The sequence below is a fragment of the Chrysemys picta genome, chromosome 12, assembly GCF_011386835.1.
Source record: "Chrysemys picta bellii isolate R12L10 chromosome 12, ASM1138683v2, whole genome shotgun sequence".
Lineage (NCBI taxonomy): Eukaryota > Metazoa > Chordata > Testudines > Emydidae > Chrysemys > Chrysemys picta.
This window is the reverse complement of record NC_088802.1, coordinates 7,895,393-7,923,238: the sequence shown is the minus strand read 5'-3', so window position 1 is coordinate 7,923,238 and position 27,846 is coordinate 7,895,393. Positions and strand designations below refer to the sequence as shown.

At 52.8% G+C, this 27,846-nt stretch overlaps 2 protein-coding genes across 5 annotated transcripts in view; both read left to right on the top strand.

Annotated features, from left to right (window-relative positions):
- The first annotated feature begins 126 nt into the window (after window positions 1-126).
- On the top strand, window positions 127-18,083 carry LOC135974714 (C-type lectin domain family 2 member L-like). The gene is made up of 5 exons (XM_065563194.1): window positions 127-221; window positions 4,215-4,382; window positions 11,413-11,591; window positions 14,230-14,333; window positions 14,546-18,083. The coding sequence occupies exons 1-5, from the start codon at window positions 191-193 to the stop codon at window positions 14,712-14,714; spliced, it is 651 nt and encodes a 216-aa protein (XP_065419266.1). The 5' UTR covers window positions 127-190; the 3' UTR covers window positions 14,715-18,083.
- Window positions 18,084-20,052: 1,969 nt separating this feature from the next.
- The window catches only part of LOC101951123 (C-type lectin domain family 2 member D-like), a 15,813-nt gene continuing 8,019 nt past the window's right edge, over window positions 20,053-27,846 (top strand). The window contains exons 1-2 of one of the 4 annotated variants that reach the window (XM_065563192.1): window positions 20,053-20,629; window positions 24,239-25,268. In XM_065563192.1, the coding sequence (XP_065419264.1) occupies window positions 25,139-25,268 (130 nt within the window). In that variant the 5' untranslated portion in view covers window positions 20,053-20,629; window positions 24,239-25,138. The remainder of the gene's footprint in view (window positions 20,630-24,238; window positions 25,269-27,846) is intronic. The other 3 variants (XM_065563191.1, XM_065563193.1, XM_065563190.1) reach the window with 3 other exon arrangements.

Here is a 27,846-nt window from a genome sequence, read left to right as displayed (position 1 = left end):
GTTCAGCGTTTCATTTTAATCACGGAAAATGAGGGGTTTTATGTTTTTTATCAGAGAATTTTGGGGGGAGGGGTTATCACAGAACACTAGGATCCCTGGTCACCAAACATTGACTCTTCCAGGTTCCCCTCAGTACCCGCAGTGGATCTGGGTCACCGCAGGGCTGGCCGGGGCTGGGTTCCTCGTCCTGATGGGAACGGTGGTAGCGCTGGCTGTTCGGGGTGAGTAACTTGAGGCCGCTGAGGCGTTTAACAGGCACACGTATGTTATTTGTACTAGGTGGTCTCTTGCTTCGTAGTTTTTGTCGAGCTCACTGCACCCACCAGGGGCTACTGGCAGCCGCCCCCCTCCTCCCCCCACTGCAGGGACTTCCTACAGCCCCACCCTCTCCCTCATCCCATCTATATGCCCCCCATGTTCCTCTCCCCCTATTCCATTGTCCCCCATCCTTCCCCTTCCACGACAAGAGCTCTGTGTGTCCCCCATGTCCCTCGCCCCGCAGATCATGCCCACTATTCTCCCCTCCATGCCAGGGGCGGTGTCTGTCCCCCCTTTCCCTCTTTCCTCTTGCCAGGGGTTATGCACATCTGCACCATTCCTGCCTCTCGCATACCAGCGTCACACACTGTCTCCCCACCCCCCATGGCAGGTTCTGTATGTTCCCCTCATTTCCAGGTCCCCACTTTCCCCGCTTAGATTTGCCCCCGGACAGGTTTTCCCAGGATCACCCCTTTGATGAGGTCGCTGTCCTGGGAGATCTGCCCAGGTGCTTTGTGCACGCTGCCAGCTGTCCAGTTTTATGGGCTCAGGCTCACCCTGGGTATTTGTACCACAGAGGTGGCAACCTTCCCCCCAACCCTATCTCCCCTCCAGGTCTCTGCTTCCCCCACCACCACCACTGCCCCATCCCTTTGCTCCCCACTCCACTTTCCTTCTACAAACCATCCCCATAAGGCTCTTATTTCTGTTAGAGGGCAGGCTACAGACAGCATCCGCACGCAGCACGTTAAGCTGCTGCTTGTGATCTATGCAAGGGATGTCAGAGAGACTTTCTGCCTGTGGCACCAGGCAGCCCTGATTCCCCCCTGAATTGGGCTTTTCCGGTGTTCCGATTTGCACCAGAATCAGGCGGATTCTGCCCATCGGTGCCTAGAACAGTCCCTGGAATGGCGGGATGGGTCGGATGCGGCGTTCCAAAGTTATCGCGTTACAGAGAAACGCCGCCACGTTGGCTCCAGGGCCTCGCTTGGCTCAGCCCAGTGCAGCAGCACCGAGAGGCACAGCCAAGATCAGGGCTGCACAAAACATACCACAAGCCAACCCCTGCTCCAAGGTGCTCAGAGTCCAGCTAAGCACCATGAATTCCCCCCTCCTTCCACAACCCCGCTGCGAGTCCAGCTCCGAGTCCAGTCCGTGTGTGAATGGCGTCCTGGGCACTTAATCGCCATCCCCGCGGGTCAGATGTTATCCCAGCAGGTGCAGTTAGGAGCTTAGTACATGACACTCGTGTGAGCTGACTGGGACAGCGTCCCTGTTACACACGCAGGGGAAGTGGGACACCCAGCCTGTGTGTAACCCCTCTGCCAGGTCGCGTCAGCAGCAACAAGGGCCGGGTTCGACATCTAGGGGTTCCTCTTAACAACACAAATCAGAATTGGCTTGAGCCCCCAGCCAGTAATCTGGGAAAACTAAACATCCTTGGGCTCTTCTAAGAGACAACACTTCCCACATGCCAGCACTGAGTCTGTACAACAAACAAAAACTTCTAGTAAAAGCGAACCCAGCATTAATTTGGGAAAACACCCCCGCCACGATTGGAAAGTGCAAACACCCACCCAGGGCCTGTGCAAGGAAGTTTCGCGCCCTAGGCGAAACTTCCACCTTGCGCCCCCGCCCCCAGCCCAGCGTCAGCTACCTGCCCCACCCCCCCCCGCTCCCTGAGGCGCCCCCGCGCGGCAGCTCCCCCCCTCGGGGAGCCGTGCGGCAGCTCCCCACCCCACCTCACCTCTGCTCTGCCTCCTCCCCGAGCACGCCGCCCCCGCTCTAATTCTCCTCCCCTCCCAGACTTGTGGGGCCAAACAGCTGATTGGCGCCGCTAGCCTGGGAGGTGGGAGAAGTGGAGCAGCGACGGTGTGCTCGGGGAGGGGGTGTAGCAGAGGTGAGCTGGGGTAGGGAGCCCTGTGGCAGCTCTCCCCCTCCCCGCCCTGAGGCGCCCCCGAGGCAGCTCCCCACCCCCCCTGCCCGGGAAGCCATGCAGCAGCTCCCCACCCCAGCTCACCACCGCTCCGCCTCCTCCCCGAGCATGCCAGCCCCGCTCTAATTCTCCTCCCCTCCCAGGCTTGGGGCGCCAAACAGTGATTGGCGCTGCAAGCCTGGGAGGCGGGAGAAGTGGAACGGCGACCATGCGCTCGGGTAGGAACGCTGTAAAAAAAAATTGGGGGCACCACATTTTGGCACCCCAAAATCTTGGCGCCCTTGGCAACCGCCTAGTTCGCCTTAATGGTAGCACCGGCCCTGCACCCACCCCACCCTACTCTGGGCAGTGTCCTTTGCCTCAGTTTCCCACCTTGCAATGTGACAGTCGGATGAACAAACACGCCACTCCCCGCTCCCTCCCCTGCACCCCACTCACAGGTGCCGTCCTTAGTCAGCGAAGACCCAGAGTTCAGAGGTGCAGTCACATGGGTTCCCCTCCCTCCTCTAAAACAGGAGGGGGCCATGGAGCAAACAGGATCACTGCTACTGCTTCCTGGTCACTGCCACTTCTGCGATGTCACGCTCTGACGTTTCCCCCACCTTAGCCCAGCTCTTAGTGATTTCAGCTGTTAGCGATCGCTACTGCCTCTTCGCTGGCTTTCACTGCAGCACTGTCCTCACAGCACGGTCAGCCCCTCGGTCCGCTCAGCAGTGATCTCAGCTCTAGTCATCACTGAACGGAAATGAGGACTCTCCGTTGAGTCCAGTCAGCTCTCTTTAAACACTGGAGAGGGGCGAGTCAAATAGTGCCTAAGGGTGTGTCTACACTGCAATTAAACACCCACCGCTTGCCTGGGACATTTGGGCGCAGCAGGGCCTCTGGGGGTCCACCCAGTGGTAGAGTCCCAGATCCCAGGTTACAGCTGCACCCTGTGTACCTACAAGGCCATTTTACAGTCCGGCAGCTGACACAGGCCGACCACAGGTGTTTAACTGCTCTGTAGACGTACCCTGACAGTCATCACTCCACTCCAACCCCACTCTCAACTTCAATGGGATTTGGCATCCCAACCCCCTGCTTAGCAAGTGAGCTTCAGGTGAGGGAGACCCCATCAATTAAGGCAGGTTAAGCACAGTTCTGCTGCCCTTTACCCGGACAAGCTGGAGAACAACATTTCATTACCCTGCGTTCAAATTTAAACATTTTTATTAAAGCTAATGTTAAAATTATCCAATAACACAGGTTAAGGAAAGAGTGTCTGTACACCTGGGTATAATGCTTAAATTATCCAAAAATACAAAGTTTGGTTTAAAAATCATAAAATACATATAGTCCATAAACTGCAGTATCCCAAATGTAGGTTAATAAATGTAATGATACAGTTTAGATATTAGCATCCCAATATTCGGGTACATCACTCATAAAAGGTTACGCTAAGAGTAGCTTGTGAAAGCAAATAGAGCAATGAGTGTGGATTGTCCCACAGCAGTTGAGAATTTAGGCTAGGTTGTCTCTCAGTAAATACAATCTATGAGAGAAGTATTTCAGTTATTTTCCTGACTTCACTTCTCAACGGCACTCCAGCTCATCTCTCCTGGTATTGCCGATGTCTGGTGATGTGTTCTAAATAGATGTCCCTTGCCCACCTGACGACATGAATTGCTGCACCAGCCAAGTATAGCGCTGACCGATGCCGCATTCCCACAACCCTAGAGCGATTTGTAACCCAGCACCAGCCAAAATTGGTCACTTTGGCAAAGCAGGTCTGTCTGCTGAATACCTAGGCAGAGTAGGCGTGTCTATGCAAATACATTCTGCTCCTCAGGTCTTTCCTCCTGTTCATCACTAGATGTCAGGGGAGAGCTCATGCAGACCCTGCTTACAGGTGTAGTGAATGAGTTTCTCTCTCTGCCCCTGGCCTAGCTGTGATGGTCACTTGATGATTTTACACCCTCCACTGGCTGGTTTTTAATCCCTAAGTAGTTGCCTTAAAAGTGACTGTGATGCTGTTTTGAAGTTTCCCAGGTGCCCGTCTCCTGTGAAGGACAGACCAGAGGAGCTGCAAACGCATCAGAAAATGATGGTGCCAGAATCGTCAGTAGCACCGAATGCAGCTCCTGCCTGGAGGATTTCTGGTCTCGCTTGAAATCAATTCTGTGTGAGCCCCACAATGGCAGCTTGGCAGGTAACCCCGGCTCCTACTGCCCCAGAACCATGAATCGCTCTCCCTGGAAGAATTTGCTCGCTGTGACTGAAAACCCAGTCACTGTGTTAAAGGGACACTGTCCGCTTGAAATACAATGGGCCAGATTCTCATTTGCACCAAGGAAGGTCCCTTTATTTACACCACTCCAGCACTGCCACCCCCTGCTGCTCAAAAACCATGAGTCAGGCCCTCAAAAATAATAAGATTTGAGAAAAATAATACTTTTGGGGGTTTTGGTTTTTTTTGTTACTCACTTTCTGGTTTCTGAGCTTCTAGGTCACACTAAAGTCACATTTTCAAGGTTTTCTTTTTTTACGAAAGGGAAATTCTCACAATCCCCTGACTCCAAGAGCTGGGGCTCAAAGGAAAAAACACCAAATATCATTAAGCTTGTGATTAAAATGTGAGAGTTGGCAACACTGCCACTGGGGCAGTGAAAAGGAGGCTAAATGAGGGAGGAAATGTACAGTTTCCAGGGGAACACATTCATTTTAACCAAAAACTGGAAAATTTCAACGGAAACATTTTCTGCGGTGATTTTCATTCTGAAAAAAAGGCAGGTTTTTTGGTTAAGAAAAGTGGACAGAAAATTTTCAATCAATTCTGCTCGTAACTACAGCAGGAGAACAATGTTCAGCCAGCAGGGTGATGTTTAAGTTGATGGGGGGGCTTTTAATATGCCTGAATGCTTTGGGTGTGGTTGTGATGTGCTATACAGCCCAAGCGCCCCTGTCTTTTTTCACTTCATCCATCCCAGTGGGTGGGTGCAAAGCACATGCCGTGGCTGCCTTTGTCTGTACCAGTCTGGTGGGTTACTCTCCCTTGTTGGCTGCAGTGGTGTTGTGGCCGGGTTGGTCCCAGAATGTTAGAGATACAAGGCGGGGGAGGTGGAATCTTTTATTGGACCAACTTCTGTTGGTGAAAGGTACAAACTTTGGAGCTCCACGGAGCTCTTCTTCGGGTTTCCTCTGATTCCCTTCCCCAGCCCTGAAGAAGCAGGGGCGGCTCTAGGCACCAGCTAAACAAGGGCCTAGGGCGGCAAAATGCTGGGGCCTCACCTGGGCTGGATCCTGGGGTGCGGTGGGGCACGGAGCTGGCTAAGTGGGGAGCATGTCCCCGCCACTCTCCCGCTGTCAGCGCCCAGCGCCCAGGAGCCGGTAGCGCGGCCCTGCCCCAGCTGCAGAGGACAGACATCTCCTCCTCAGCTCGTCCCCGCCCCTGCAAGCCGAGGAGCGGCCCGTCCTCTGAAGCCCGGGCAGGGCCGCGCTACCGGCTCCGCCTGGGGGGTGGGTGCTGACAGCGGGAGAGCAGCAGGAGCCGGTAGCGCGGCCCTGCCCCAGCTTCAGAGGACGGGCCGCTCCTCGGCTTCTTAGCGCCGCTCTCCCATGGGCAGCGCCCCCCAGGCGGGAGCCGGTAGCGCGGCCCTGCCCCGGCTGCAGAGGACGGGGGAACATGGCGCCCGGGCGGTCCGCTCCTCCTCGGCTTGTCCCTGCCTCCTCCCCTCTGCTCCGCCTCCTGCCAGGGGAGGGGAGAGGGGAGCAGAGTGGCAACCTTGGCTGAGCCCAGCTCGTGCCAGGGTCAAGGCAAAGACCAAGGATGAGCAGGGCTGGGATCCAACAGCAGCCCCAACCCCTGGCCCTGGGAGCAGCGGTGACCGGAGATGAATCCGCCTCGGGCCAGATCCGCAGCAAGGTAAGAGTCGGGCCAGGTGGGAGGGTCCCCAGGACCCCTGGGGAGCTTCTGCCTGCTGGAGCCCCAGAGGCTGCTGCCTCCCTCCCCAGCCCCTCACAGCACTCCAGAGCCTGGAGTCTCCTTCTGCCTCCCCCCCTGCAGGGGGCGAGCGACCTGGCAGAGAGGGGCAGCATCTGCCCAGCAAGCCCAGCACCTCTTCCTTGGCTCCTCCAGCCCCAGAGCTCTCTCCATTGCATGACCCTTGGGCTCCCAGCTGGGCGGCCTCAGCGCTGGGAAAACGCCAGCAGGGCTGGGTCCAGTGTGTATCCGAGCTCGTGGGGAGCTCTCTCGTCCCAATGACTAGCGCCTTACCTACGGCAAGTACAGTAGTGCAATAGGAGTGTGACGTGAAAAATATCATGTCACGTTGTGAAACGGTCACTCAAATCACAATTACGTGTGTGTACTGTGCTGCCCTATCGGTGCCATTCGCGCTAATTTCCATTTCGCGTCGGTGCCAGTGGTTATAGGGCGAAAATGCCGGGACAAAAACGAAAACGACTTTCTGGTGCGGCTTACCGGCAACAAAGAGAGAAACGGCAAAAAGAATTAGAAAAACTCATACTTCAAAAAAGTATTTTAAAAAAGTCAACAATCAAGGAGAAAGCTCTAAGCAATGCACTGAAGGTGATTATTCATCAACTGATGAAGACCGATCGAACCAAACTGATAAAGATGAACAATCTGACCAAAGATTATCTTCACTAACTGATAAAGACGAACAATCACAATCCATCCAAAGATTTACTACTTCAGCTGAAGAATCCAGAAATGAAGAACTGTTATCCAAATCTAAAACTGAAGAACAATTATTGGAAGGTGGAGAGACTGACATAGGATCGGATCCAAGTACATGGCCGACAATAATTACTGATACAATGCGAATTATTATTGTGAAAAAAGGTCCTTCAAAACTAGATCCTACATTTGAATATCCATTTAATAAGTCGAATTGTCGATTTATGCCATCCAGTATTAAGAAAAAAAATGAAAAATGGGGAACAAATTAATAGATCATGGTTAGTGTATTCACAGACCAAAGATGTAGTTTTTTGGTTTTGCTGCAAACTGTTCTGTAACTCGGACATTTTTCTGACAACTGCAAGTTTTAATGACTGGCGAAATTTGCCTCAGCTTTTGAAAGAACATGAAACATCAAAAAATCATTTACGCTCATTGACAAATTGGATTGAGCTGTCAAACAGATTACGTACCGGTACAACAATCGATGTGGTTCAGCAACATCAACTAAATTCAGAAATTCTACGTTGGCAAGCAGTGTTGGAACGTTTACTGGCAATCATTAATTTCCTAGCCGAACAGTGCCTCGCATTCAGTGGATCCTCGGATATTTTATATGAGAACAACAATGGAAATTTCTTAAAATTGGTTGAGTTATTGGCAAAATTTGATAATGTTATGGCTGAGCATGTACGAAGAGTGAAAGATGGAGAGATTCACACCCATTATTTGGGTAAAAATACATAAAATGAGATAATAGAATTAATTTCTAATGGAGTGCATAATGAAATTTTATCGAATTTGAAACATGCCAAATATTACTCAATTATAGTTGATTGTACTCAAGATCTGAGCAAAACCGAGCAAATGGCAATAGTTTTACAATTTCTGAAAATGGATGAAAATGCAGAAGTGAAAATTTGTGAACACTTTCTAGAATTTATACCAGTGAATGAAACTACTGGGAAAGCCCTCACAGATGTAATTCTACAGAGACTGGAACACTATGGAATACCTTTAGAAAATATGCGTGGCCAAGGGTACGATAACGGCTCAAACATGCGAGGACGACATGCAGGTGTACAGCAAAGAATACTGAATTTAAACAATCGAGCTTTTTTCATTCCTTGCCATGTGCATTCGCTCAATCTGGTTGTCAGTGATGCTGCCAAATCATCTAAAGATGCCGTTTCATATTTTACCACAGTGCAAGCAATTTACAACTTTTTTAGTGCTTCCACACACCGTTGGGCAGTCTTGAAGAAGCATCTTGAACAAAAACTCACTTAAACCTCTGAGTCAAACGAGATGGGAAAGCAGGATAGAAGCTATTAGACCATTCCGATATTCATCAGGAGAGATTTACGATGCACTATTCCAAATAAGCCAGGACTTGTCGTATGATCCTTCATTTCGACATGAAGCTGAAACATTGGCTCAGAAAATGATGCAGTTTCAATTTTCATGTTGCACGGTTATTTGGCACAATATTCTAAATCAAATTAATTTGACCAGCAAAGTTAGGCAGAACATAACCATAGAGATATCCAAGGCAAAGATGATTTTGAATAAAGCGCCGGAATATTTAAAAAAATACCGTTCAGATGAAGGATTTGAAGAAACTGTCAAAGAAGCAACAACAATAGCAGAGGATCTTGATTTTGAACCAACGTTTGCACCTCAACAATTCATTCGTCCTCGGAAAAAAACAAGACAGTTTTGTGATGATTCTATTCTCGATCCAAACGAAAGTTGAATGTTTCTATTGTATTTTGGATGTAGCTATAACTTCCATTGAAGAAAGATTTTGTCAGTTGCATGGTCATTGTGAAACTTTCGAATTTTTATACGATATTGGAAATATTAAAAATCAGTTTTCCAAAGAAGACCGCATGAAGCAGTGCCAAGACCTACATTTAGCGCTCAGTACTGATAACGCTGCTGACATGGATGCAGTAGAATTGTATGATGAATTAATAGCTTTATCTGAGCTAATAAGTCCTAAAACTTCTCCTCTAAAAGTATTAGAATTTATAGCAAGAAATGATTTTCACTCCAAACACTTCTACAGCATTACGCATTCTTTTAACATTACCAGTATCAATGGCTTCTGGTGAGCGCAGTTTCTCAAAACTGAAATTACTAAAAAATTATTTGAGGTCCACCATGTCTCAAAATCGTATGTCAGGACCGGCATTAATTACAATTGAAAGAACTATTGCCAAAAAATTAGATTTCACTGACTTATTAAAAGACTACACCAGTGTAAAAACCAGAAAAATTCAGTTCATATAAATTCTTTTAATTTTATGAGAAACTGGAAGACACTAACATTTTTCATTACAGTGTGTAGTTGAACTCAAATTGTTTGTAATTGTGTTTTTGTTAAAATTAAATGTTAAAATTACACTAGTAGGAAATTGTTTTATTTCACTAACTACAAATTCTCCGTTTTCATTTTTTTTTTTTAATTTTAAACAGTCAAAACAAAACTGCAAAGTGAAAACATGTGTAAAAGCCAAAAAAAAAAGCATGGGGTTGTGGGGGGAGGCAGCCAAAAATTTTTTTGCTTGGGGCAGCAAAAAACCTAGAGCCGGCCCTGCCGACGAGGGGAGTAGTGCTGAAATCTTAGCCTAAAAACCAGGCCTCAGACTGTCACAGCACAAGAAGGCCCTTACACAAACAGACAGTGATTTTGATTTTTTCTTTTATACCTCTATAACTAGAGAAGTGATAAGAATACACTTAAATTCTGCCTGTTGTACCTGCTCCCATGAGATCAGTCACAGAAGTGACCCGCTCTATATTCACCCTGCGCTGCCTCCTGGACGGAGCTGCCCGGCTCTGTAGATGCGGCTGTGGAAGGTGTGAGCACATGACACTGCCATTAGCCCTGTAAGAGAATCCATGTGCTGGGCAGCAGGAGCGTGGAACCTGCTGGGGGCGGGGGGGAAGGAAAGCACCAGTGCAGGAACTGTGGCCCCTCCCCCACTCCTTTCCCCCCAGGGCCGGTGGAGCGTCTGGGGCTCCCCACAGCAGCCCGGGTTCCCTGGGCGGCTCTTACCACACCCCAGCTCTGGCTTCTGGCCTGGGCAGGTGGCAGAGCCTCGGAAGGGAAGAGGAGCAGGGGGTGGGGCCCCATGGTGGGGGGAGGGGAGCTAAGGCCCAGCTTAGGGTTACCATACGTCCAGATTTTCCCGGACATGTCCGTCTTTTTGGCCCTCAAATCCCCGTCCAGGGGGAATTGCCAAAAAGTCGGACATGTCCGGGAAAATAGGGAGGGAGAGGTCGTGGGGCTTGGGTCCAGGCTGGAGCCGCTGGGGCCGGAGCCGCTGGGTGCTCAGCTGCCGGCTGGCGCCGCTCGCTCCGCCAGGGCTGGGGCCAGTGCCGGGGCCCGAGGCAAGCTGGCCGGAGCCGCTGGGACCGGGTCTACTCGGCCGCCGGCCGGCGCCACTCACCCAGGGCCAGGGCCAGGCCAGAGCTGCTCGGCCGGAGCCACTGGGACCCGGGGCTGCTCGGCCACCGGCTGGCGCCGCTCGCCCAGGGCCAGGGCTGGGCCAGAACGGCTCGGCTGGAACCGGGGCCTGAGCCAAGCTGGCCAGAGCCGCTGGGACCAGGGCTTCTTGGCCGCCGGCCGGCACCGCTTGCCTGGGGCCGGCACCCCCGGGCCCAAGCCGAGCCACACCGGAGACACTGGGGCCGGCCGCCGGAGGGAGCCGCTCGGCTGGGGGGGGCCAGACTGGGCCGTGCCTCCTCCCCCCCAGTGCCCTAGCCCCAGCCCCAGCTTACCTGCTGCCCGCTTCAGGCTTCCCGCAAATCAAATGTTTGAGGGAAGCAGGGGACGGGGAGGAGCGAGGGGGGGGCGAAGCATTCAGGGGAGGGGGCAGAGTTGGGGTGGGGACTTTGGGGAAGGGGTTGAGTTGGGGCAGGGGCGGGGCCCTGTGGAGTGTCCTCTTTTTGGACACTTAAAATATGGTAACCGTAGCCCAGCTCAGCCCCCCACCAGGAAGAGGCTGGTGCCGCTAGCAGGGGCTGCGTGTCATGGCGGGGGAGCTGATCCCCTTCTCGGCTCCCCAGGCGCGAAGCGCAGCCCCTGCCGCCGCCACCACCGAGCCTGCCCAAGGCTCTATGCCCAGGTTAACAAGTGGGCAGGCCTGGCCCTCCCACGTTAAAACATGGGGGGGGGCATGGCCCCCCCTTACCACCCCAGTTCCAGCGCCCCTGCCAGACACTCTCCTCCCTTGCTCTCACCTTTCCCATTCCCTTCACTGCACACTTTGTACATCCCCAGCCTGATGGGGGCTGTGGCCTGGTTGCCTCTGGCACTACCGCAGTGTGTGTTACAACAAACTCCAACTACACTGCTTGTCGGATTGGTGGCCATGTCCTCTGAAGCAGCTGTTGCTGGCCACTCTCAGACTGGCCCATCTCTCCCATCAGGCTGATCCCATCGGGCAGTTCTTGTTTCTGGCCCTGCTTGTTCTCCACAGAGATGAGAGACGGGATGATCCCTCACCTTGTGTTTTGTTTTTGATAGTGGTAAAATCTAGGCCTCCTTCTTGCCCCCCTGCTGCCTCCTGGTGCCTGGACGGCTGGATCCGGATCCAAGGGAAATGTTACTATTTTTCTAAGGCCGAAGGGAACTGGACCTACAGCCGGAGCTTCTGCTCATCACACGCTGCCTCCCTGGCTGGGATTGAGAGTCTGCAGGAGCTGGTGAGAAGCCCTGATAGATGCTTTGTGCCAAGCCCAGCGATCGCTGGCACCACAGACAGGGCTGGAGTCAGGCTGGGCTCAGCCCCTGTAGGGCAGAGAGGAGCCCGGGTGCTTCCCAGGCTGGGCGGCCAGAGTCAGTGCGGTTCTGGCAGCTGAATCCTGGCTGGACCTGGGGCTCCAGCCACCTCGACCCTGCATCTGCCAGAGCCCAGGTGGGAGACTCCCCCTGTGCAGGGCTGGGCCGACTCAGTCAGCTCCAGGCCAATGGGCTGCCTGGGGCTGGAGGGGGTGAGAACCTGCCCCCCCAGCTCAGCCCAGCCCCAGGGTTTCCTCCTGGGTGGGGCGGGGAGAATCCAGCTAGAGGTGGGGCTGCTTTAGGCCTCTTCCCATCAACTTACCTGCCCTGGTGGCAGGTCTGTCTGCCCTCCCCCTGCAGCCCCCTCTCCCTCCTGTGCTCTGAGAAGGGGCTGCTGGGCAGACAGTGACCTTGCAGCTCAATTCCTGCTTCACCCAGTAGGTGCCTGTAAAGGGTGCAGACTCACCCCTGTGGCACCTCCTGCTGGTTACTCCGGGGAATCAGCTCAATCCAGCCTCTGGAGTGCCCTCTGCAGGCCGGTGAACCACCTTGTCCTCTGCTGGCACCTGTGTCCCTCCCAGGACCCAGTGCCCCTATTACTGGGATGCTGCCCCCGGCAGTACCCCACAGATCTGGGTCTCCCCTCCCTGGGGAACCCCCACCCACTATCCTCACCTTGCCTCAGTACTAGGCCACTGCCAGTCAGCAACTAGCCCCCGCTCCCTGGGGCAGACTGCAGTATAGGCCACTCATCACTGGCCAGGGGGGTTTGGACCTGCTGCCTTGGCCTAGCCCCGGGCTGCCCTCTGCAACCCCCAGTACCCCTTGGCCTATTACCAGGCCGCAGCCTGGGGCTATCCAGGCTGGAGCTCCCCAGCCCCTCAGCCTTTCCCCAGCCCTGCTCCACTACAGGTACTCTGTCTAGCTCCCTACAGCCAGGCCCTTCTCTCTCTGAAGGCAAAGAGTAGGGTTACCATTCGTCCGGATTTACCCGGACATGTCCTCCTTTTTGTGCTAAAAATAGCGTCCGGGGGGAATTTGTAAAGCACTCAAAATGTCCGGAATTTCCCCCCTCCCCCGGCAGAGCAGAGCGAGCGGCTGGGAGGGCTGCAGGAAAGTCCCGGGCTGGACTCCGGAGCAGCTGTAGAGGAGCCGGATCCGCCCTGCATTCTGAGCAAGTGTATCAGCACAAAGTGCAGCCCTCCCCTTTTGCAACTGGGAGCGGTTTCTGCCATGCAGCGTAGCAAAACGGGAGCGAGAGCACTTTGTGCTGATACAAGGGCAGCTCTCCCCTGCAGCCCGGTCCGGCAGCACTGTGCAGGGCCAGGGACCGGGTTTTGTTGTGCAGGGCCAGGGACCGGGTTTTGTTGTGCTGGGGAGCTCAGCCACGTGTCCGGCTGGCACAGAGCCCAACACCCTGTTCTGAGCAGCAGGGTAAGGGGGGCAGGAGAAGGGGCAGGGAGGTTCTGGAGGGGGCAGTCAAGAAACGGGGGGGGGGCTTTTTGGGGGGAGTGGAGAAAGTTTTGGGCAGTCAGGGTACAGGTAGGGGGTAGGGTCCTGGGGGGCAGTTGGGGGGGTCTTAGGAGGGGGCAGTTAGGGGACAAGGAACAGGGAGTCTTAGGTAGGGGGTGGGGTTCTGGAGGGCAGTTAGGAACAGGGGTCCCAGGAGGGGGCAGTCAGGAACAGGGGTCCCAGGAGGGGGCAGTCAGGGGACAAGGAGCGGGGGGGTGGGGGGCTGGGAGTTCTGGGGGGGAGCTGTCAGGGGGCAGGAGTGGGATCGGAGCAGTCAGGGGACAGGGAGCAGAGGGGTTTAGATGGGTTGGGAGTTCTGGGGGGGCTGTCAGGGGGCAGGAGTGTGGAGAGGGATCGGAGCAGTCAGGGGACAGGGAGCAGAGGGGTTTAGATGGGTTGGGAGTTCTGGGGGGGCTGTCAGGGGGTGGGGAGTGGTTGGATGGGACGTGGGAGTCCCAGGGGTCTGTCTGGGGGTGGGGGTGTGGATAAGGGTTGGGGCAGTCAGGGGACAAGAGGCAGGGAGGCTTAGATAGGGAGTGGAGTCCTGGGGGGCAGTTAGGGGCAGGGGTCCCAGGAGGGGGCAGTCAGGGGACAAGGAACGGGGGGAGGGTTGGGGGTTCTGGGGGGGCAGGAAGTGGGAGGGGCTAGGGCGGGGCTCCTCCCGTCCTCTTTTTTGCTTGCTGAAATATGGTAACCCTAGCAAAGAGAGACTCTTTGGGCTCCTGGCTCCCAGCCTCTTTATACCGGCCGTCTGGGCTCTGATTAGGGTGTGGCCCAGCTGCAGCCACTTCCCCCAATCAGCCAGGGTTTTACCTTCCCCAGCCCCAGCCCTCTGCAGGGCTTTTCCAACCCCTCAGAGCAGGAGCGGGTATCCACCCCGCTACAGTGCCACAGCCCCAAGAGGACGGGGAGGGTGAAGGGTTAATACTTATCTGGTCCCTTCACCCAATAACAATGGAAGGGGCCTGTAGAAATCCCCCACGGCCCAAGGTGGGGAGCAGCATAGAGTCAGGGTCTAACACAGCTGATTGTGTTTATTGGATTTGTAAGGATTCCCAGTTGCCCTACAAAGGCAAACTGGACCACTGGATCGGCCTCCGGAGGGACACGGTCCAGGGCTGGAAATGGGCCAACGGGACCGAGTTTGACAGTCGGTGAGTCTCTTTTTCTCTGCATTGGTCAGAGGCGATGGAAATGCCCCACTGCTTTAACATCCCCTCCTGCCGGGAGTGGGGCCTGGTGCTGGTGCAGGGAGGGGGATCCAGAGGGGCTGTGGGTACAACAGCTCCCTCCCTGACTTGGGGTGTCATCCCCAGTCTGTGCCTGGCATGCACTGACTGTAGCTCCGATTGTCTCTGGGTTACAGGTTTCAAATACAGGGAGGAGGAGACTGTGCGTACCTGTTTCCAGCTCAAGATGCAGCACATCAAGAAAATGGATCTGCAGTAAACCTGATACCCCTGCGAAGGGAGAGGAGTGAGCAGTGGATTCATGAACTCGAGGGGATTCATGAACTCAACGGAGATCAGCTGTGACAAAGCCTTGTTCTAGTCCCTTCCATGGCCCCTCCATGCTGCAGCCTGGTTCCTTGTTTCTTAGTCTGTCTCCAGGATTTTATCCGGTCCTAGTTGTCAATTACCCTAATGCCGCAGTTTGTGACCCTTCTCTCGGGGAGACCATCACCGTTTCAGGGTAACTGGATCTCTATCCCACCTCCATCAGGTGAGGTCTCGAGTCTCCAGCCCAAACCCCGGTGCCCCTTACCTTGGGGTTCTGCCATATTCTGGTCTCCCCTCCCAGGGGAACCCCCAACCCGCTACACCCACCTTGCCTCAGTGGCTACTGCCAGTCATCACTCAGCCCCCTCACTGGGGCAGACAGCAGTCTGTCATGGCCACTCATCACTGGCAAGGGGGTCGGACCATCTGCCTAACCCCGGGCTGCACCTCCCAGCCCCAGTACCTCTCTTCAGCCTTTAACAAGGCCTCAGCCTGGGGAGTTGCCAGGCTGGAGCTCCCCAGCTCCTCTCGCCTCTGCTCTGCAGCTAAGCCCTTCTCGCAATCAGCCTAGCTTTTCCCACCAGAGCGGGGTAATTCTCCTGCTACAGGCCGTGGTTCCCAAACTTTAACAACCTGTGAACCCCTTTCATGGAAATATCAAATCTCGCGAACCCCCTCCTAAAAATAAATATTTCCAGGGATTTTCTCCCTTACCTGAGCACAAATTATAGAAGTGGTGATCTTGGAAATCATTGGGATTTTTTGGACACGCTTATTACACACTATTTATTAGTGCATTATTATTTATCATTACATTATTCATTTTATTACCTTATGAAAACGGCAACACTCTTCCAAGATTTCACTTTTGTAGCTCATATCACTTCGATTAAACCTCCTACATGTTTCATCAAGGAATACCAGATGTGATACAGCATGAAGGTATTTAAGGGTACGTCTTCACTACCTGCTGTATTGGCAGGTAGCAATCGATTTATCTGGGATCAATATATCGCGTCTCGTTAAGACGCGATATATCAATCCCCGAACGCGCTCACCATCGACTCCGGAACTCCACCAGAGCGAGCGGCGGTAGCGCAGTCGACGGGGGAGCCACGGCCATCGATCCCGCTCCGTCTGGACCCCAGGTAATTCGATCCAAGATACTTCGACTTCAGCTACGTTATTCGCGTAGCTGAAGTTGCGTATCTTGGATCGATTCCCCCGCCTCCCCCCAGTGTAGACCAGCCCTAAGAAGCCAACTCAAATAAAGAATTCTTCCCACAAGCATTTGGGTTGTGAGCAGTCCAGGCAAACAATGCAGACTACAGCAAAGCTTAAACTTGTTCTTCATAATAATTTTAAAAACAACACTAGCAGCCTATTTAATTTTAGAAACAGCAAAAAATATCCACCTCCCTTTCCATTTCTCAGAAGGAGTCTTGAAGTTTCAATCTCCTGAGTGTGATGGATGTGCTTGCTTTGCTCTGCATAGATCTTGGAAGTCCGGAACCATTGGAGAAAGATAGTCTCAGGTCTTGTTCAGCATTGAGTCTGCTTCTGTATTTGGTTTTCAGATGTGCAGCCGAGGAAAATACTTTCTTGCATAAGCATGTTATTGAAAACGGTAACAAAACTATAGTAGCTTTTTCTGCCAGCAGGGGATACTTGTTTCTTAAACTCAGCCAAAAGTTGATCAATGACAGACTTCTGAAACTCCTTTTCAGTTCATAATCACAGGAGATCTCTGTCAGGCCATAATGACTGGATTTGCAACCCCTTCGATGATACCACTTTCTCAACGCAGATATTGAGCACTGAGGAAAAAGAGAAATTGATTACATAGCTGGAAAGTATTGCCTGAATGTTGTGCAGAATCTTTTTAGGTATGCAGTTATATTGGTTTTAGTGCACTGATCCAACCGAAGTTTATGTTCTGCCAGGAAGTCATGGTCACAGGGCTCGGGCTGCTGGCCCCCATGCCTGCGGTCCCTAGGGACGGCTCTGTCCGCCATTACAGAATTTTTTCTGAGAACCCCCTGATACATTTCGCAACCCCCCAAGGATTCACGATCCCCAGTTTGGGAACCACTGTTCTAGGGCAAAAGCATTATGGAGAAAATGTATAAAAATTACTAAAAGTTCCCCCTCACTAAACCCACCAGAAATCATCCTTCTTCCAGAGGGGAGTCTAGTAGCAAATGACATTTCCAGGCCCTCCCTGTGGGGTTGGGGGTCCCCCCCCCAGCGCCAAGAGGAAGTCCTGTTTGAATCTGTTTAAACTCAGCCTTTGTGTGTCCTAAGTTCTGTCTCAGTCTCTGGAAAACCCCTGTGAGCCAGTGTGTGGGAACCAAACGTTCCAGGGTGCGATCCCAACCAGGGAGAGGCTGTGTCACCGCTTGTCTTGCAGTCTGGGGTGCCTCACAATCCTGTGCAGAAGCTCCCAACCTGGGCCAAACAGCCTGCAGGTCCCACCCAGCCAGCAGCCTATCACCCACACCACACTGGATCCACCAGCCTTGGTCACTACTTTCAGGGTGACCCCAACACACTCCCAGTCCTGGACTTCCCCCCAAAACATGTTCTGCACTGTCCAGCCCTCTCCTGGACAGGCCAGATCTACTATGTCCATTGCCCCTCTAAGAGCATCAACATACACAGTCTGCTACCTTAGATAGTTACCCAAACAAGTCACAGCCCTGGGTTAGTTAAATTAAAGACTAAAACAAGTTTATTTAACTACAAAGAGAGATTTTAAGTGAGTACAAGTAATGAGGCATAAAGTCAGAAATAGTTGCAAGAGCAATAAAGATAAAACGCTTTCTAAACTTAAACTAGACTCGGTACAAGGTGACGTCCCTCACCACAGGTTCACAGTAACGTTGCTGACCAAACTCTCAAGCCAGCATCTGCTTCCAAAGTCCAACATCTTTTTCTTTTGTTATCTTAGGTGAAAAGAGAGAGCTGGGAAGGGAGAGGGAACATGGGGTGTTTTTGCCCCTCACTTTTATAGTCCAGTCCCCCTTTGAGATGCAGTTTCCTGAAGGTCACCCCTCAAAGCAAAGTTTATTCAAACAGTAAAGAAAGTGACATGTCTGGTGGTGAAAAGTTCTGTGTTGTTTCTTCTCTCTTCTGTTTCCTGAAGTGCAGATTTTTCCTTGTCTCCTGTCTTCTCTCTCTTGCTGAGGACTGTTTACAACTTGTATGTAAACTCAGTGGCCGATTTAGAGTTAGTGGGGCCCTGTGCTTAGCTACATTCCCTTCCCCCCCCCCTCCCCAACGCAGCCAAGAAAAAGAACATTCTCTCTTATTTCCCCATCTCTGTTTTTCATTCTTTTTTTTCTTCCTTCTCCTCCTATATTATAAATAAGAGGAAGTAAATGAAAATAAAGTGAAGTACCTTGATTGTTTTTATAGTCTAACTTATTTTTTTCACAGACCACTTGAAAATTGCTGAGGGTCTCAGCGGACCACTTAATGATCTTTCCAAATATTGTTTGTATCGTTAGCTAACTATTGTAAAGCACTTTGGATGAGAGCGCTTTATGAAAAAAATGTAAAAAAACATTGGGGTGCGGAGTCTGGCCAGGGTCGGGGTGTGGGGTCTGGGAGGGAGATAGGGTGCAGGAGCGGGCGGGGGGTGCAGGGTCTGGCCAGGATGAGGGTGCAGGAGGGGGCTCAGGGTTGGGGCAGGAGGTTAGGGTGCAGAGCGCTTACCTGGGGCAGCTCCTGTTTGGTATTCAGGGTGGGGATGGGGGGGTGTGCAGGAGTCAGGGCTGGAGGATGGGAGCAGTTCAGGGCAGGGGGCTTGGGTGGGTGGGTGTAGGTGGCAGTGTGGGGGGAGGGACGGAAGCTTGGGGTTGGGGATGTCCCAGTCGCAGGGTTACCTTACCTGGCTGGTGGATGAGTCCCTGCCCCGCCGCTGCTCCTGTTCTCTGCCAAAGGGAGCTGTGGTGGCAGCAGCACATGAGAGCTGAGACCCCCTGGCCTGCTGCTCCCTTCCCCTGGCCTTTTTCCAGGGGCCGCCAGCAGCAGTGCACGCCAGGGACTGCACCTGGGCTGCCCGACGTTCAGGGGAGCAGGGCAGCAGGACAGGCGTGGATGGATGCCCCACCAAGGGAGCGCGCCCCCAGCCGGCCCCTCACCTCACCTGCCTGCCTCACCTGGCTGCCAGCACCGCCCTGCAGTTGGAGTCCTGGGAGCCAGCAGGAGCCCGGCTCACCGGCTGGGAGAGCACATCACACGCCGTGCCTCCTGCACGGCTCCCTCCCTGCTCTCCCCCACAGCTCTCCCGCCCTGCTCTCCCCCACAGCTCTCCCTCCCTGCTCTCCCTCACAGCTCTCCCTCCCTGCTCTCCCCCACAGCTCTCCCTCCCTGCCTCTGCCCTTCTCTCCCCCACAGCTCTCCCTCCCTGCTCTCCCCCACAGCCTCCGCCCTGCTCTCCCCCACAGCTCTCCCTCCCTGCTCTCCCCCCCCAGCCTCCGCTCTGCTCTCCCCCACAGCTCTCCCTCCCTGCTCTCCCCCACAGCCTCCGCCCTGCTCTCCCCCACAGCTCTCCCACCCTGCTCTCCCCCCCAGCCTCCGCCCTGCTCTCCCCCACAGCTCTCCCACCCTGCTCTCCCCCCCAGCCTCCGCCCTGCTCTCCCCCCCAGCCTCCTGCATGGCTCCCGCCCTGCTCTCCCCCACAGCTTCTGCCCCCTGAAATTCAATGCTTTCATTGCTCCGAGGAAGCAGCAGTCGGGAGTTACCCAGAAATTATTTATTATTCATATTACAACAGCACCTAGACCTCCCTCCCTGCCCCCATCAACCAAGTCACCTCCCCTTTCCTATTATGGCAGACAGCACACAGACCCATGCCCTTCCCCGCAGTCAAGATGAGGGCCCCGTTGTGCCAGGCACTGCACAGACACACAGGGAGAGACAGCCCCTGCCCCAGCTGAGATCAGGGCCCCGTTGTGCCGGGCGCTGCACAGACACACAGGGAGAGACAGTCCCTGCCCCAGCTGAGATCAGGGCTCAGGTTATCTGGCCCCACTGCCTCTAAACTCTTCCACAAACTTGTCAGTGTGTTGCAGGTTGGGGTTGAGTTTGATATAAAATTATTCTGCTTAACTGCCAGGGGGCAAATTTGTCACGTACACATGGGAGAAAGAAGAAGGGAAAACATCAGCTATATGTTGTCTTAACTCGGGAAGTTCCTTCGAGAGGAAATGTAGCCAAACTCCAAACCTGGAGACAATGGACCTGTCTGTGCCTGCCTCCTGCAGCTAAACTGCTTGGTTTGCAAAATAAGCCAGGAGGAGGGGCAAGTAGATGAACAATAAGGGGTCATAAGAGGGGCAGATACATGTAGCTTGTTAATTATGTATGGTAATGATGGCAAAGTTTGGCCAATCATAGAGCGATAGATTATCATAATCAACTGCATATAATGCTTTGGTGTAAGTGTTTTCTTTGTTCTTGCTGACTTATGAGCTCGAACCCAATTGCAATTGAAATAAACGGATCGCCCCTCCTGGGGCTCCTTGCTTGGCGAGCTGTGTCCGCCTCTCCTTCGTCCTCAGCTGGAACGGACAGAAATTTCTAGGACAAGTTTTTCCTTTCTTGTCTCAGTTCCTCTCCTGTGAGCTGCGGGGAAGGGCGGAGATGAAGGACTCATGAGATGTAATCTATCTGGCTGGCGCGGACAAGGGTGTAAAACCCCAACAAACCTGTAATCCCCCTTTCTAGGTGGGGTGCGACGACACGTATAGAAACCCCCCCGATCTCAGTGCCAGGGGGGCAGGCAGGGGCTGGGGATGCTCGTGCTGAGAGCAATGGAGAGGGCGGCAATGGAAGGAACTACGCTGTTGTCAGCAGCTGCTGTCAGAGCTCCGGGGCGGATCTGTTTCCGGTGCTGGTCCCGCTGCTGCCCGGGACTCGGCTCTCGGACCCACCCACCGAGGCTGGTAAGTTTCCACTGCTGCTTATGGCGGCACTCGGGCAGGGACCCCCAATTCTTCCCCACCCGCTGCACCACTTGGCCCCTGCAGTGCTGTCCCCCACCCGCACCCCTCCGCGGCTGTCCCTCCGCTCTGCGCCCCCTCACTGCCAGGGCAGAGCCCCCCTCCCTGCGGGGGCCACATCTTCCCACTGTCCCCCAGTCTCTGCCCCCTTGCGGGGTCTCCCTCAGTCCCTGCCAAGGCAGAGCCGTCTCCCTGCCCCTCTGCTGGGTCTCTGCCCCTCCCTGCCCCACAGTCCCTACCAGGGCAGAGCCGTCTCCCTGCCCCTCCCTGCCCCACAGTCCCTGCCAAGGCAGAGCCCGTCTCCCTGCCCCTCTGCTGGGTCTCTGCCCCTCCCTGCCCCACAGTCCCTACCAGGGCAGAGCCCGCCTCCCTGCTCCCCCGTGGGGCTCCTCCCCCTCCCTGCCCCACAGTCCTTACCAGGGCAGAGCTCGCCTCCCTGCTCCCCTATGGGGCTCCTCCCCCTCCCTGCCCCCCAGTCCCCGCCTGGGCACTGGGCAGAGCCCCCTTCCTGTGCTGAGTTTGGGTTGGGCGGGGGGGGGGGTGCATGCGGGAGCCTGGGGTGCAGAAAAGGGAATGGACACGTCACTTTGTTGACTTGGGGGAGTGGGGGAAGGAGAAACGCAAGAGCTAATCTGGACTCCTGCTTTGACTGCAGCTAATCGGAGCACACTCAGGTCTGGCTGGGAAAGCCCCTGTAAACACCCCCTCGGGCAGGCAGAAATGATCAGTCAACAGGCCTGGGGGTGAGGGATTGGAAGGTACCCGCAGTGCTGGCTCCAATGCAGAAGAGAGTCAGGGCTGCAGGGCTGGACCCTGGCTGGGGGCCTGATTGCGGGGCCCTTAAGTACTGCAGATGGCAGCAGCAGGGGGGACCGGCCAGGCTGTCAGGGACCCTACCCCCAAGCAGAGATCTGACCCCATAACGGGAGAAGAGCCAGAGAGACCACTAGGGACTTGGCTATTGCAATTGATTTTATGTCGGAGGCGCCTAGATATTGGTATCCATCAGCCAGATAAAACCCTAAGGCAGACGGATAGATCGCTGGGCAGGGCTGGGTGTAGAGGGGAAGCTGGTGGGGTTGGATGTGGGGGGGTTGAGAGGAATGAGCCAGTTGTGGAGGGGAAGCCGCAGCTGGACACAAACCCTGCGGGCTAGATGCCAACTGGGTGATAAAATGAAGGAGGAATTTGGGGAGATAGAGACCAGAGGCAGGGCGGGTTCTCTGAAGAGTTGGGCAGCTGTCTGAAGGGATTGGACAAATCACATTTGTGCCCTGTTTCAGGGTCTCTCGCTGCTGCCGCTAGCTAGCCCTGCCGAGGGGGCTACTGATCTGATCGTGCACCCCCAGTAACAGACACTGCTGATGCTTGGGGTGAGAGGAGCCTGGGCCCAGACGGGATCCCCCAACTCCTCTCCCAGGAGCTGCAGAAGAAGCAGAGAGGGGTGGGGTGGGGAACTGCAGTCAGGTGACACATGCGAGTCCCCACTCTGCTGCCCCCAGGCACTGAGAGGGCAGCACCCCCAAAGCTTGTTGCCTCCTGCAGGGCTTCCCTCTGTCACTGCCCACCTCCCCAGTCACTGGGAGGGCAGAGCCTTCCTCGCCCCTTTATGGGGTCTGCTTCTCAGTCACTGTCAGGGCAGTGCCAGGGTCTCAGCACCAGTGGGGTTGGGGCAGCAGTTTCCTGCTTCTAGGCCAGAGCATCTTGCCAGCGTTGAGCAGTGGGTAGCGCTATTGTGTGTATGTCTCCATCTCCAAACCCAGCATTTCCTGGCCCGGTGTAAAACCAGAAACACCCTGGAATAGCATTTTAATAAATAAAATTGTTACAAAAACCAGTGGATACTCTTAGAGACACTTAAGAACAATATTTTAGTAATGAAAACAGACTTATAACACACCGTTTTTATCCCACTGCGACCCAGGACCATTTTTAACACGAAAAGGACCTGGAAAAGTTGGTTCCAAAGTGGCCAAGGGAACAAATGTTTTACATATGGCACGTTACCTTGAGGACAACATTTTAGCAATGAGAACCCATTACTAGCACACTGGCATTAACCCGTTCTGGCCCAGAACATTTTTTTTTTAAACACCAAAAAGGACCCGGATCCAGAACCGAAGAGATCCCGGGGATGATATTTACACCTACAGCACATTCCCTTCAGGACAATAGTTTAGCAATGAGAATCAAGTAGCAGCAAACTAGTATTAACCCGGTTCTGGCCAACTAGCGTTTTTTTAATGCCAAAAAGGACCCTCAACACATGGTTCCAAAGTGGCACAAGTGACCAAAATGGATTGTGTAAATCATGAACCTGTACTCCCACTGCAGCCTTTTATACTGCCTCATTTCCCTGAGCAGCCCCATCATGGGGTGCATGGAAATGGTGCAGAAGGTTTAGAATTGTCCCCACCACACACACACTCTCTCTCTCTCTCTCCTGGCTGAACTTCTCCCCCTAATGCTTTGTTGCTTATCTCTGACTAGTGCTACAATCTATAGAGAATATGAACAACAGCTACTCTGCATATCCTTAACTGAAGCTGTGTAGCTGCGTCTGTGTGTGTGCATACTCATTTGTGGAGCTATGTGCGTACATTAAGGGATAGTCACTTCCACACACAAACACACCCACGTTCAGCTACATGTACTTGCAACAGTAGCAACAACAAACGCATAACCGTTCACATGTCATCTCACTCTCCTGCAGACCTGATACGTCGGAGCTGGCCCCATTATAGATTTTTCAACCTGATTCTGATCTCATTCACTATTGGTTTACGCCAATGTAACACCACTGATGTCCATGCAACTACTCCAGGTTTACATCAGTGTGACTAAAATCAGAATCTGGCCCCCTCTGATGATTGGGCTCTTCTTCCGGCCTCAGGCTAACCACATCCTGATTTCAGACTTTGTGTTGCCAGTTATATCCACAATGCTTACACCTGCTGCAGAATCTGCACCAGGGATTGAGATCATCAGGTCTTTTGCCTGAGAAAAGGCTTCGAAACCAGGCCTGTGATCCTCATTCAGGGCATAATATTCTTAACTGTACATAGGGCCCTTCGTTTTCGGTTTTTATTTTATTTCATTTTTTCCCCCAGGAACATATCAGTGTCTATTACTACAACAACAAAAATAGGACTGAAGCTCAGTGGATTTTTCAGGATAAATATTGGGGTTTATTTTGGTGGATGGAGGGACAGGGGAAAAAGCATTCAGTAGATTAATGCTTTGATGAATGGAATTCAATGTGGTTTGCTGCAGAACTGAACCAGAATGCAGAACATTACCACCTCTGAGTTTAAGAAAACAATTTATCTCTTACCCCCATATACATTTTTTCATTTGAACAAACAGTTACTGTTGTAGACTTAGAACTATTAGCCCATAAATCTTTACATTTAATCATTGGGCCACACCACTTGCAGTGTTTACACTCAACTACATCCTTTTCTCCTGTTTTTGTTTTTTAAAAACTTTTGAATACTTCCTTGTGTTCTGAACCGTATTCTGAGACAGATTTTCGTTTTCTTCCCATTTTAGTGTGTCAGATCTTTAAACCGTTATCTGCTAACAGCTTGAAACGTGTACGTGGTGGGCGTGAGATTCATACGTTCAGATGCGCACACACTTCAGAGCTTGCATGCATGCCTGTTTGTCTATTGTGTGTATCTTGTTGACTACTACGTGTCCATACTTCAACGGGCCGCTTTGCATATACAGTGGAGTCGCATCATACGTGCATTTAACTTACGCGAATTTAACTCTACGCGCTCGGCAAAAAAAAAAGGAAAAAAAAGAAAAAATAATGATTCTGCCCACCATTCCACTCAATGAGCATATTCCCCGGAGTGAGCGTGAGATGGGAGACGTGAATCTGCTGTTCCCTCGGTCGGTCTCAGTTCCCGCGTGCCTCTCATAGTGTGAGCATCTCGCCGCGCTGCATATCAGTGGTGGATGTAGCTGTAGGTCTGACTCATCTGTATAGCACTTTGGGCTGAGGGGATGGGATTTGATTATCACAGCAGCCACTGACCATTTTAAAAACAAGACTGGATGTTTTTCTAGGAATTATTTGTGGACGTTCTATGGCCTGTGTTGTACAGATCACAATGGTGCCTTCTGGTCTCAGAGTCTATGAATCTTTGACAGCATGGATTCCCGCTCGTCCAGAGAAACTGCCGAAGAAGATGGAGGCAGAGCTGAGAATCTGCTGCTGATCGGAACCGGCTTTGCTTTGAGGCCATGTGGACCCACACTTGAACCGCTTCAGTTGAACTGCTGCAAGCGTGTGTGTGGACACTCTTATTTCAGTTTAGCTTAAACCTCTTCCTAGAGGACTTGGAGCTAAATCGCAATCAGTCTGGTTAAAACGGGAACACACGCACGTTCACTGGCTGAGCACCATGCCTTTAAACTAAACCGGTGCGTAACTGAATATACATGGATCCCGAATCGCAGAGAGCTGCAGCCAGTGAGATAGAGCTGCTCGGAGTCCAGCATGCCCCCCAGGGACTCCAAGAGAGAGGAGAGACGGAGGAGCGCTTTGACTGCAGTGGAGGTGCGGAGAGAGGTAATTGGAGCCTCCGTGCAAGGGGCTTGGATGGGCAGAGAGAACGCGACTGACTCAGATGGGGCTGCGTTTTCAGTGGCAGCTGCAATTTGTCCGACCTCCCGTGTGCATGAGCTGCAGGGAGCTGATCACCCCAAGGGGCTCCTATGGGCCAGGGACCCAGCTTGCCCCCCCCCGCTGCTGGTACTTTGTGTGCCTGGGTGGACCCAACTGGCTTCAGGATTCAGAGACAATTTTGAAGTGGGGGGTGGGGGCGGGATGTTCACCCGTCTGAAATGCTGGCCCAGGTCTCCGTTCATTTTCCCCCTTCCCTTCTCTTTCTCTCTCTTTATCCAAAGGCCAGGCTTTGAAACAGGAGAGAAATAGGCAGGCTCAGCTGTGCGCATGTACCCAGGGCCCTGCGTCTGTGTGAGTAACAAGCAAGTGTCTGGGGACAGCAGGTAACTCATGTTGTGGGCGCACGCCACACCAGTGCAGTCACCTTTCTCTGCCAGTGCCGATGGCATGCCTGCCGAAAGGTGACCCTGACTGTTCCGGGGAAGGGGATCTGCAAAGGTGGCTGTGTAGGAGGAAGTTGACCCTCCCAGCATGCCTAGCACTCAGAGGCCTCCTCTCCCATGACAGCTGCCTGGATTCTTGGCCCCGAGGTCTCTGTCCAGGTGTTTCTTGGTCACTACCATCAGGACAAACTGGGAATGTAAGTTAAACAAAGATTTCAAAGGAAACTCGTTTCTTGAAGAAAAGGAGAATTGGGAATTCCTGAGAGTTCAGAGGCGATAGGACGCCCTGATGTTTAAATCCTGGAGCAGGGTCCAGAGAAATCAGTCCATAGTTTGGGGTGCCTGGGGGTTGCTTCAGATTCTCAGCGCACAGCTGGGGGCAGAGCTGGGAGCACGGTTGGGAGTGGAGCTGCAGCCAGGGGTCGAGGCAGGGGGCAGAGCTGGGACCGGGAGCAGAGCCATAGCAGTGTCCGCAGCTGGGGGCGGGGCCGGGTGAGGGGCTGAGGCTGGGGCGGGGCCAGCAGCAGAACAGGGCTGGGTGGCCTGGTCCCCCACTGTGCCGCCCTGAATGTTCCTCTGTGCCCACTGGGGTGCCTGCCCCATACTTTGTGGACCTCTGAACCCAAGAAAGCTGGAGAAGGAGCTGGAGAAAATCCAGTGGGTCTGCCCCAGCACTGCTCGTCCCAGGGTTTCCCGGTAGCTTTTCTGGTGAATTGTGTGAACCTGGTTTTATTGTAGCAGCAAACAGAAAAAACCAACCCCCTTGTTTCTCAGACTCAGTGTTCTGCAGTCTGGGCTGGAGATGCCTTCAGCCAGCATTGCCACCATGCAGATGTTGCATGAGCTTCCCTTAAGGGAGGGGTGTCACCAGGCCTCAGTGGGTCACAACTGAGAATACCAAATTCAGGACAAACTGCTGAGAAATAGGGCAGACACACCCCAGACTGGGGGTTAATCTACCATTAGTTCTACCAAGCCAGTAATAAAAGTAAACTTCTGTCTCACCTCACCGCTAACAAGAAGTCAGAAAAGCAGTTTCCTTAGTCATTCCAGTTCTTATATTACCACCGAAAACACAAAACTTAATGACATGTGGTTATTTAAAACCAATTCCATCAAACAAAGGGTTCTTCTGATCTCAGAAGCTCTTTCACGTACCCAGGTCAATACATAGCTCAGATCTTACCCAATAATCACGCTGTTGCCAATCCTTTAGTATCTGATATCTAAAGGTTTATTTATAAGAGAAAAGAAAGAGAGAGATAAAGTGGTTAAGGAAATCGAATGCATACGCTCAGTGCAAAGTTCTTGGATCAGGTTTGTAGCAGTGATGGAATGAACTGCAAGTTTGCAAAAGTCTCCCTGGAAATGACCCAAACAGGTTTGGGGTCATCAGTCCCTGTTTAGAGCGTCCTTGTTAAAAATCCAGACCAGGGCAATGAAGACAAAATGGAGATATTTCCAAGGTCTTTTATCTCTTCTCCCATGTGGATGGAATGTCACTGTCCCAAAATAAAGCCCCCAGCACAGTTTGTGGAAAAGTACAGGCACAAGATGGAGTCCAGGGTCACATGAGCAAGTCACATGCTCATACAGGCCTTGCTGACTCTCAGGAGCAGCCATTGCCCAAATTCTGTCTAAAGTGTCCACAGGGAGGCTCACCGGTGGGGGACAAGCTCCTTCTATGACACAATGGAAAAGTTAAGTTTTCTTTAAAGGGCCATCAACTTGACTAGCTTATTCACAATGTGTTGACCAGACTGGATGTAAACTCCTTGTAGGTGTTTCTCCAGGAGCAAACCCATTTGAAATATTGGTATGTAAGTTAATATTCATAACTTTAGATACAAAGATGATACATGTTCATGCACAGGATAATTATATTGAGCAAATCCTAGCTTTTCCATTGACACCTGATATGACATATGTTGTACAAGGTTTGTTGCAATTATCTAACAGTGGCAATATCAGTGATATCAATGGTCACATTTCAATCATACACCATTGACACCAGATAGATTTTGCATGAGCTCCCCTTAAGGGGAGGGGAAGGAGTTGAGTGTCCAGTCTCAGGCTGT